Source organism: Cryptomeria japonica, chromosome 2 (genome assembly GCF_030272615.1).
Source record: "Cryptomeria japonica chromosome 2, Sugi_1.0, whole genome shotgun sequence".
In the NCBI taxonomy this organism is placed as follows: domain Eukaryota; kingdom Viridiplantae; phylum Streptophyta; class Pinopsida; order Cupressales; family Cupressaceae; genus Cryptomeria; species Cryptomeria japonica.
The window spans coordinates 381,380,263-381,391,876 of record NC_081406.1 but is presented as its reverse complement, the minus strand read 5'-3'; the positions used below and the strand labels follow the sequence as shown (position 1 = coordinate 381,391,876).

General features: G+C 35.2%; 1 protein-coding gene across 1 annotated transcript; it reads left to right on the top strand.

Moving 5' to 3' along the window:
• The first annotated feature begins 2,390 nt into the window (after positions 1–2,390).
• On the top strand, positions 2,391–10,935 carry LOC131026948 (protein EARLY-RESPONSIVE TO DEHYDRATION 7, chloroplastic). Its single transcript, XM_057956944.1, has 4 exons — positions 2,391–3,530; positions 4,267–4,433; positions 9,695–9,779; positions 9,889–10,935. The coding sequence occupies exons 1-4, from the start codon at positions 2,653–2,655 to the stop codon at positions 10,076–10,078; spliced, it is 1,320 nt and encodes a 439-aa protein (XP_057812927.1). The 5' UTR covers positions 2,391–2,652; the 3' UTR covers positions 10,079–10,935.
• The last annotated feature ends 679 nt before the right edge of the window (positions 10,936–11,614 follow it).

Below are 11,614 nucleotides of genomic sequence, written 5' to 3'. Positions count from 1 at the left end.
AAATCAACGCTAGACACCGACGTCAGAATAGCAATCCTGAACCAAAGTCTTGATCACCAATCATAATAACTAATACAAGTAGAGTAACCATTTTATGCATTTCCAATAGAGCAAACTTACCTCGATGTCCCTATTTCGGCATGGCTATACTGAACAAGGCATTTGGATGTCTATCGACATAGCCATCAACAATCGGCTAAGAAGTATTTCCTAATCCCGATAGAGCAACCTATCCCGATGATACTTTATCGATTTAGCTATCCCGATGACAACAAAATGACAACTTTTGAGCAATTTTACAAACTTGCAAATTATGGCTCCAAATTTGACATACAAAACTAAAAACATGAACTAACATTATAAATGGTCTCAATAGACCTTATTGAATCAAAATGACATGACCCCTAACTCCTAAGACTCAAACATCTAATTGACATGTTAACTACACTCTAGGTGTTCCTACACCAAAAAAAGGGTATTATCTAACTACTTTCACTATTAGGTCCTCTTCACACCTTGTAATTTAAGTTTACTTCACTTTATGTCTCATATCATAAGATTAATACACTTGTCACAATCTTATGAATTCTATATCTCACATTGACCTATATAATTGAGGGGTTTTGTTTATAATATCATCCAATTTTCATTACATGTTTGCATTCGTTGATACAAAAACAATTTATTCTTGTCATATTGACCTTCTCATTTCATTGTGCTTTCCATTAGGCCTCTAGATCTTGGATGACTATCTCAATAGCTAAATCTTACAAGAGAGGATGGGAAATACCATTGTATAGTTTTCACACCGCATTAAAATAAATACGATTAATTTAATTTAATAATTTTTTTTTAATTATATTATCAATTATGTTTTTTAAATTTTTGTTAATGCCTATCAATAAATTTATAAATTATATAGTAAGATCCAAAATAAAATTCAAATTCATAGCTAGAAATTAATGGTTTACTATTGATGGTTTTGAAAAATAACCCTCCAACAGAAAAATAAATCTCAATCTTCTAAATGCATTCAAATATAAATCTCAATGGGTTATGTCCTTCGTTCAAAAAATTATGAAAATGATTTTCTCCTTCACATCGAAAATCTAGAATGTCTTAATGAAGCATGCAACCTATTGAAATCTATGCACTAAATATCTAGACTATTTAATATCATTAAATATTATATTTCCTTACATAATTTGTACGCTTTACTAATAATTTAAATTAAAAATATCATATATTAAGGTAGATATTAGATTATATATTACATAATATATTAACATCTAAATAGTATAATATCTATATTATATGCTTTTTTTTTTTAATAAGACATTCAATGCTTTTTAATATATATTATAATATATATTACATAGATCAATTAAATATATTTTTAAGGAGTGAATTTTCAGTGAGGTTTGAATCTTATAATAATAATAACACCACCACAACTTAAATTCCACAATTATTATATAGAAACACAATAAATTAAAATTATAACCACTTGATTGATTGATTGAACGAATGAACGCTTTTAATAATGTCCATGAGGCCAACCAACCTATGAGACCCACAAATAGCCAACAAAGTAGATAAGCACACAAATGTCACAAAGAAAAGCCTAATGACACCTTGCCTACTCAATTTCTTTTTCCTTCAAAAAGCTTTGTTACTTTTTCTTCATCAAAGAGGTCACTCAAGGTGCTCACATTTAAGATCTCAATGTAATTGATCCAAATATCCTTGTAAGTGGAACACTCCATGATGAAATGTTATTCTATCTCCACCACTTCTTGAGCGCAATAGTAACATCTTCTATCTACCCACTCTTCATGATGTAATGTCATTCCGTCTCCACTACTTCTTGAGTGCAATAGCAACATCTTCTATCTGCCCACTCTTCTTGAAATATCATCCATCTTCCGATTTCATGTCTAAGTTGATGCGAACTAATTCTAAGCTGAACTAATAACACTTTTGCTTTCCATTTTATTTCAACTCCTATGTATTTAGGATTGTAATATTTGACATAATATGTGCACATGGTTTCTTTTAATTTTCCTTACATATAATTTTTTATTCTCTTTGTTATTTGCACACACTTTTATACTAATATCAATAATTAAAAAAATACTGATAACAAATTAAAAAAAATGTAAAATACAATAATTTATGGAATAGATAAAAGTTGCGCCAATTTCCTGGTCAAAAAAATATTGTACGGCAGAGTGTACACGCACTCCCGAGCTCTATGGATTGCAGTCAAAGCTAATTAGATTCAATCTGCACCGTCTCCGTTTGGAAATTTGCCAATTTTAAGGAGTTTTGTAATAACTGCTGTACTAAATGCTTATAATGACATTAATGGAAAGAAGTAAATTATTTCTATGACGCGGTGCCACCGGCAGCAGCCATTTGTTCTACACCCAGTTGATACTATTCTCTTTTTGCCACAATTCACACGCCACGCCTTCCCTTAAACGCGCTCTCAACGCGACAAGTTTTCTTCCCTCTCGCACGCCTGTGCAGCTGCCCTTATAAATTGATTGCTGTGCATTATGATATGACTTAGTATCTGCTGAATTACTTATAATTTTTCTTTCGATAAGCTTAATTGTCAAACAGGGAGAGATATTTTCTCGAATCGGTATGGATGGGGTTCATGTATTTTCCAATCCCTCAGGTCGCAAGTCCCTCTACCCAGACATAGATATTCCTTTTGAATCTCAAGATAAGCCCTCTTCTTCTGTTTCTCTCTATCCCCAGGTGCACATGGATGACATCATAGAAATTCCAACGCAGAGCAATGCTTCAGAAGACAAGATTGGGAGTAATGGAAGGGAGGAAATTGTGATGAGAATTCCGGGAGCTGTTGTCCATTTGATAGATAAGCAGGAGACCGTGGAATTGGCTAGTGGGGAGTTCATACTGGTGAGATTAATTCAGGGGGGCAACGCCATTGCAATGTTTGCGAGGGTGGAGGATCAGATCCAGTGGCCCTTAGCCAAAGATGAAGCAGCCGTTAGGGTTGATCACTGCCATTATTTCTTTTCCCTTCGCCTGCCCAAAGAGGCATATGACAGTGATGATGACGCTCAAACGACGGAGAATGTTCTCAACTATGGCTTAACATTTGCAGGCGAAGGGCAGGAGCGTGCTCTGCAAGAGCTGGACAAGCACCTGGAGCACTGTAGCCTTTTTTCAGTGCAGAATGTTTCTGAAAGTTTGAGAGTTTTCGGTGAGAAGGGAAGTGGAAATGGAAGGGAAAGTGGGCCTTCTGAGGCGAGAGCGACAAGGGAAAAATGTGCGGCTTATTGGATAACGCTGGCACCTAATGTGGAGGATTATAGTGGACTTGTGCCTAGGGGGATTGCTGCAGCTTCAGGTCACATTGTCAAGGGTATTTTGTGGTGCGGAGATGTCACTATTGATCAACTGACATGGGGACATCAATATCTGCAGAACAGGCTTCAACCCAATCAAAACCCTACTGATATTTCTCCCGAAGCAATGAAACGGACAAGAAGGTATTTCAACACATTATTTTTTTAATACTTGTATGTACTTTTTAACTAATCTAGTTCAGGAGGCCTTATATCTTGATTTGAATTTTCGCTGCATTTTCTGGTCGCTCACCTTCATGGTAACATTAATCACATCAAACTTAAGTTGGGATTGTGCAGCGATTTGATTTTAATCATATCAAACTTGTGTCTTCCCGTGATCTGTTTTTTAATACCCATCTAGTGTTTCGCAGAACTGTGCTTCTGCTATTTTGCCTTTCCTTTACAAGTAACTTCCTGCTTTATAGAAGGCTGCTTGATTATGGGATATGGTTAACCCAGCTACTTTTTAAAATATTACATAAACAGTTCCAGGCTTACGCATTTTTTCAGTAGCCAAGTTTGATTGCAATAGCAATTAAAGGACATTCGATGTCTTGAGTGCAGTGTCATGTCTCAGTTTTGTTTTTTTCTGTACTCTGAATACTTTTGAGCAGTGTTTCTCATCTGGGTTTGGCTTCTGGGCAAATTAGCTTCCTTGGCATACAAATTGAGGAGAGATAACTTATGGGTTTTTTTTTCTCTCCATTTGGTTATGTCGTAGAAATTGTATGGGTATGCTTTATTCGCCGAGGTTATAAATCTCTCTTTCATACTGCCTCTCAGTGAGATTATTTAGGTACCAGATTGCTTTGAATTTGTTTTCTGTAATTTGTAAAGTTGCATAAAAAAAATGGTAATATGTGCTTACTGGGTGTAGAGCGAAACGGGTTTCAAAAATGTCAGAGAAGGTGGCAGTGGGTGTTCTGTCTGGAGTCGTGAAAGTGGCAGGATTTGTAACACAATCTGTTGTAAATTCATCGGCAGGCAAAAAGTTCTTTAGCCTTCTGCCCGGGGAGATAGTTCTTGCTTCACTTGATGCCTTTGGTAAGTTTTCTAAAGGAAACTTGGCTTTTTATCTAAATGGCCTGTGCATTTGGAAGTTTACGGAAGACATTTCTAGTACAACGTAGCATAAAAGTATTCAATAATGATGGTTTCACTTATTTCTTTAAGTGATCAACTGAGACATTTATACTATTGTACTTCCAATTACTGATATGAGTGTAATTTTGCACTTTTTAAAATGTCAATTTACATGTACCTTAAAAATGTCATTTCATAAATTTGAAGTGCAATTAGAGTTTTCAATTGTTATTTTGGTAGCTCATACATGTAAGGAATCTGAACCCGAAGGATTAGTGTGTAGCCATTAAAAAAAGAAACAAACTATCAATACAAGGAGTTGGACCCTAAACGGTAGCTTTTAGGATGAGTTAGGAATTTGCTAATTTTGTCCTTTTGCAGATGCCATGGAAGTATGAAATAGATGGTTGAGGAGCTCTGGAGAAACCCTCCAAATGTTACTCTTTGCAGCTAAATGGGCTGTGTCATGTTAAAGGAAGTGAAATGGTCAAATTAGAAGACAGTAGGGATGAAAAATTGAGTGACATCTTGGCCTTTAAGAATCTTCCTCATAGGCTTCTGCAAAGATAATCAGCAGTTTTCACCCATTTTCTTAGGAGTTCTTGTAATATAATGTAATGTCCCTTTTTTGTGAATGTCCTAGTTTCTGCCCTAAATCACAATTTTCAAGTAAACTAAGAAATGGAATAGGGTTAGTGGTATCATTTACCTGATTGAGACCCTGCAAACAGGTTAGAAACCATTTGTAACATAATTCATAAAATAGACTTTTCTAATTAGGAATATCAAAAACATAGATCTTTCGTACCATGTTGGAGACATTAATTTAATTATAAGATATCTCTAATCTATTTGGAGAAATTCAACTATAGGGAGGCTAGAATAAGACTTGATAGGATGCCCTTAAGGTCCTCTACTGTAGGCCCAAGAGCGGATACACTATCCCATAACATCCCTCTTGGTCTCATATGCTCCTTGCCATCCATATGAGGTGGTGTACATGGTGAGGTGTCCTATAACCGTTCACCTTCATTATGGCATCCTCATGTGGAATGTTGTGGAATGTTGATGGTTGATAGTGTGAAACGAAATGAAAATACTCAAAATAGCAAATTGTTTTTTTAAATCTTCCTATTCCTAGCTCTAGTGAAGAGTAGGGGAGGGGTAGAGCTTCCTAGCTCTAGTGAAGAGTAGGGGAGGGGTAGAGCTAGAGGGTCTGCTCCTAGGTGTCCGCTGTGGCTCCTCCACCTTGCTAAAATGAGGTTGAGGGTAGCAGGGTTCCGAGAGTGAGAGAGAGAGTGAGAGAGAGAGGTAGAGAGATTGTTCTAGATCTTGGGGGAGAGAGGAGAGAGTGGGTAGAGAGCAATAGAGAGAGGAGATAGAGGAAAAGTGATTGGGAGAGAGATAGGTCTAGAATTAAGGGTAGATAAAGTGGAGAGAGGAGAGTGGGTAGAGAGCAATAGAGAGAGAAGATAGAGGAAAAGTGATTGGGAGAGAGATAGGTCTAGAATTAAGGGTAGATAAAGTGAGTGAGATAGAGAGAGTGAGAGAATGTTGACAGGAGCTTACTAATTACTGAAAAGTAGGGGAGGGGTAGAACTAGAGGGTCTACTCCTAGGTGTTCGCTGTGGCTCCTCCACCTTGCTAAAATGAGGTTGAGGGTAGCACTCCTGTGTGGTTCCGAGAGTGAGAGAGAGGTAGAGAGATTGTTCTAGATCTTGGGGGAGAGAGGAGAGAGCAGGTAGAGAGTGGGTAGAGAGAGGAAGAGTGATTGGGAGAGAGATAGGTCTAGAATTAAGGGTAGATAAAGTGAGTGAGATAGAGAGAGTGAGAGAATGCTGACAGGAGCTTACTAATTACTGAAATTTGACTAAGGAGCTTACTAATTACTGAAATTTGACTAAGAAAGAAAATCTATAAGATCTTCTAAAATCAAGAATTTGCATTATAACTCCTAGAGGTTTCGAGATCTGAAACCACTCTCTGCCAATATATACATGAAATATAACTTTAAGTATAAGAAATAAAGTATATTTCATGTATATATTCTGATGAAGAAAATGATACTAACTAGAAGAAAAAAAATAGATAATTTTTTTGACGCGTCTAGGCCTCTTTTTTCAATGCAGTTGAGTTTTTGCCAAGGGTTAGCTGAGTTTCTGTAAAAAAACTCACCTAAAACTCTGCAAAAACTTGGCAAGTTTTTGTGCGATTCTGTTGCATAAATACTCGCTGAGCACAAAAACTTGTGAGTTTTTCAAGTTTGCTTTATTGTAGGACAATAATAAGGATAGAAGTCTTAGTTATCAACCAATACTGCTGTTGATATTGTTAAATTAATCTAAACCATGTTATCTCTAAACTTGATACAACCCAAGTTTATCTCTAAAATTGACAAACTTTCTTTATCAAAGCGGTCTAGTCATTATGTCAGAAGTGTGCTTTGTCATAGGACAATAATAAGGACAGAGGCCTTAGTTATAAACCAATAGTCATTATGTCAGAAGTGTGCTTTGTCATAGGACAATAATAAGGACAGAGGTCTTAGTTATAAACCAATAGGGGAGTTTAATGGTGACATTGTCATAGGACAATAATAAGGACAGAGGTCTTAGTTATAAACCAATAGGGGAGTTTAATGGTGACAAACTTCAATATGTCTAGTCCTTGCATGATAGACTTTGACATCTTGAGAATCTCTAAAATTGACAAACTTTCTTTATCAAAGCGGTCTAGTCATTATGTCAGAAGTGTGCTTTGTCATAGGACAATAATAAGGATAGAGGTCTTAGTTATAAACCAATAGGGGAATTTAATGGTGACAAACTTCAATATGTCTAGTCCTTGCAATGACAGACTTTGACATCTTGAGAACACTCTAGTTGTAGTAAAAAATTGTTGTTGGTGCAGTTCAATCAAGTTGAACATTGATCAAAATAAAAAATTGTTGTTGGTGCAGTTCAATCAAGTTGAACATTGATCAATATCCTTTGCAACCAATAGGGCCTAGTTCTTTCATGATAGACTCTTTGCCATCTTGAGAACACTCTAGTTGTAGTAGAGAACTGTTGTTGGTGTAGTTCAATCAAGTCGAACATTGATCAATATCCTTGAACATTGATCAATATCCTTTGCAACTTCGTTGCTTGACAATTTGTACTAACAACTACCTTGTATTCTGCTTTAGTGGAAGATTAAGGCAACTATTTGTTGCAGCTTGTTTTGCTAGGTTACAACTCTCAAACCAAAGAGTGAACGCATAACACATACCTTGTTGTAACCTTGTAGGCTTTCTCATATCAATCGATCCAATCCAATCAAAATCAATACATCTTGCTAGCATGTAATCAAGAAGTCTCCAATAAAGAATATGCCAAGTCGTTTATCCTTTTGACATATAGGAGGTTTTGTTTTGCAGCTTGGTAATGTACCTTGTGAGGCTTAGACAGGAATTGAGAAAGAGAACTTTTTGTAAAAATAAGTTTAGTTAGGTGTAATAAGATGAAACAAACTACCTACTAATTGCGATACATTAATTCATTGAGTCGTGGCAAATCAGCTATAATAGTAGCTGAGAGCTATATCCATTTTCTCTGGGCATGGATGTAGAATTACATTTAGTCATCTTGAAATTTTCTAAAAGAGCTTTGACAAATAGAATGACTTGATGTGCTAAAAGTGACTCTAGTGGACTGGTGAGAGTTATTAACATTTATAAAAAATGACTGTCTGAGCTGTATAATGCAAGATCATCATTAAAATTTAAAATTTAAAATTAACTACTTAAATCCGTGGGTCTTAATTTTATTGTTTCTAGTAACTGGGTTGTATTGCTGTGTACACAGTGCGGATATGTTTTATAAATAATGATAGAGGCCCGCCAACTATTATGTTACAGATAACAAGATTTAGCACCGTAGCTCAAAACAAGATCTGTACAAATTATGATTTATTTATTTATTTTTTAATCTGTCATCATTTAAATTTAATTTTTTTGAGTTATTTTTTAAATGGCTGTCACAATTTATGGGCTATTAGGCATCCACTATATAACTCAAAAAAATTAAATTTAAATGACATCAAAAAATAAATAAAAAAAACATAATTTTTACAGATCCTGTTTTGAGCTACGGTGCTAAATCTTGTTATCTGTAACAAAACAGTTGGCGGGCCTCTGTCATTATTTATTAAACATATCCGCACTGTGTACACAGCAATACAACCCAGTTACTAGAAACAATAAAATTAAGACCCACGGATTTAAGTATAGCCCATAAATTATGACAGCCATTTAAAAAATAAATAAATGACTCTCACGAGCTCATCAGAGTTGTTAAAATTTGAAAAAATGTCATTGGTTGGTGGCAATTATTAAATTTTAAAAAATGACTGTCATGGGCTGTATATTGCATGATAGTCAATAAAATTTTAAATTTTTAAGTTTAAAAACTTGTAACAATGGGTCATAATTTTATTGTTTCTAGTAACTGGGTTGTGTTGCTCTGCACAGTGCGGATCTGTTTTAAAAACAATGATATAGGTTTCCAGCTGTTTCGATACAGAGGTTTTATTTTTGCATGCATTCAGAATCCCCTTGTAAGCTTCTATAATGAGGGTCTTATAAGCCAAATTCTTGGCTCTCCTGGCACTGACCTAAATAAACACCTTTGTCGTTGCCTTTGTATTTCAATGTTCTCATGTTAAATCATAATGCACAAACTCTTCTGAGTATTGTATGAAGTCATCCTAATTTTGTAAATAGAAGCCGAAGTGCCAATGTACTGTTAGGCAGAGGATGCACTAATAAGCAATGTATATTTTTGTATTCTCGCTCTTTATTTATAGGATCACGAGTTAAAAGTAATTAAATCTTCTTGGACCTTAATTCTGCACTGCCCACTTAAATGTTTTCTTTACCTTGGGACAAAAAGAACATAGTGTTAATTATTCATTATAGTTATGAAAGTAGCCCATTTTTAAATTGTTACTGGCTAGATCCTTCGCTGTAAACTGATGGTAGAAATCACGGATGCTAAGTGTTCTTGAGTGGAGATACATAACTACTTATTGGAGGTTCTTATTCAAATGGTGTTTAATCTAGATTTGGATTTTGAGTCTTGACGAGTTATAAGTAGGATTATTATGCAATGATATCTTGGAGGAGTGTAAAATGCATCTTATATAATTTATATTGACCATTGTATTTGCTATCACGTGAACAGGTAAAGTTTGTGATGCAGTTGAAGTTGCTGGAAAGAACGTGTTGACAACTTCCTCGGTTGTCACAACAGGGCTCGTAAATCACAAGTATATCCATAATTCATATTCTATATGTTAATACATCCATAATTCATATTCTATATGTTAATACTTTTATCTGTGTTTCTTATTGCTTGCCATGCTTATCTTGCCTTAGGTATGGAGAGCAGGCTGCTGAGCTAACGAATGAAAGCCTTGGAGCTGCAGGCCATGTGATCTCTACAGCTTGGACCATCTCTAAACTCAGGAATGCTCTAAATCCAAAGAATTCACTTAAGCCTGCAACTATTGCAAAGTCTGCTGCAAAAGCAATGAAAGCTGCTAAAGAGGAAAAACAGTCCAAATAAACTAAAGAGACCGAAGTCCTTTATTGTGTGATTTATGGTCAAACTTGCACTGGAAAAAGGAAACCATGTAACAGGACTTGTAGCAAAAATATTTTAAACGTATTGCCTACCCTATTTTCAAACTTGTTTAATTTTCGTTTTCTTTGTAACGGACCAAAAGTTACTGTCAAACATGCACCTGTGAAGAAAATTGTGCTGGATAAGGGATGTCGTCTTATATTTCCTCAGAAAACTTTATTCGTAGAAGATATGCAGAACAGTATTTGAAGTTTCAGAGCAGAACATTTCAGCTGGAAGGAATATTTTAGGAACCCACATGATAAGTGATGTAATATCAATATCTTGTACGTTACCAAATTGTAACATTCATTCTTCGCCAGGCTCCTGCCGTCTGCCTCAGACTAGCCGAGGGGAAATATGGGTTTATTGAAACAGGATCTCTTTTTATAATTGTAAGAGATATAATATCAATAAGTGAGTAATTTTATCTTGCTTCACAACAAGACGTAACACTTTTGTATCGGATCAGCTAAAAATACACATGAAATCTGTAAAGGTAAAGGTATTTGGGTATGGAACTGAATTGAAAGCATGGATGGTTGATAACTTGATAAATAGGATATTGGGTTGAGAGATTAAGATGATGTCAGCTCATGTACGAGCAATATGTATCGTAGCCTGCGCGTAATCTGTTCTGTATAGAAAAAGGGCTACTTTCTTTTTCGATCTTTAGTTCATCGACTAACGAAAGTTATCCCTTGTTTCGGGTTTTTGATTTATTTTGTCTGCTCCAACTTTGTATTTTCTCATGCTTTTTCATATGATAGAGAGCTGAATGAAATTCTATTTTGTGTTGCCGGTCTGGGTTTGGGTACGCTTGTGTGATAGGCAATTTTTTCATGGAGTTTGGTATGGGAAGGTTCAGACGTACATTAAGAGTTATTCGATCGTAATTTTATATTGATTTGACATTGGATATTAAATTATCGGTTAGGATGATTGAAGAAGAGGGCAGAAATGTTTTATTTATTTATTAATAAAGCAGCGTTAATTAGGGTTTTTTTGATTAATAAAGCAGCATTAATTAGGGTGTTGGTTTTTAATATAGCCAAAGACTATCAACATTACAAAAACTGCAGATAAGGGTGTAGACCCTTGAAGCACAGCCTAAAGGTAGGGTACAAACCCCAATGGAATCAAGGTCACCTGAGAAATGGAATTTTATTATGCATACCAAAACACATTTACGTATCAATTTCTTCTAACCTTTCAAGTATTCATTTTAATTTGATTCTTTTTTCACCAACCTTCTAATTATTAATTTTAATTCAAGAAGTTGTTTAATTTTATTGGTATCCATGGTACATGGCGGACACATTTAAGTGAGTATTGATCAAGGAGTTGGACATTGTTGCTACTAGGATATGTTGTTGTCATTGATATCAACATATTCCTACTCTGGTGATTGCAGATTAGTTTGTTGGAATTATGGTTTGATGTATGGAGTATCTTTAGTATCATTATATTCTTTTGTAC

Excerpts from the sequence above, each read along its gene's own strand:
- LOC131026948 (XM_057956944.1), top strand. The coding sequence starts at position 2,653 with ATGGATGGGGTTCATGTATTTTCCAATCCCTCAGGTCGCAAGTCCCTC. Across the intron at positions 4,434-9,694 it reads TGCTTCACTTGATGCCTTTG|GTAAAGTTTGTGATGCAGTT; the intron begins GTAAGTTTTCTA and ends TCACGTGAACAG. Across the intron at positions 9,780-9,888 it reads ACAGGGCTCGTAAATCACAA|GTATGGAGAGCAGGCTGCTG; the intron begins GTATATCCATAA and ends ATCTTGCCTTAG.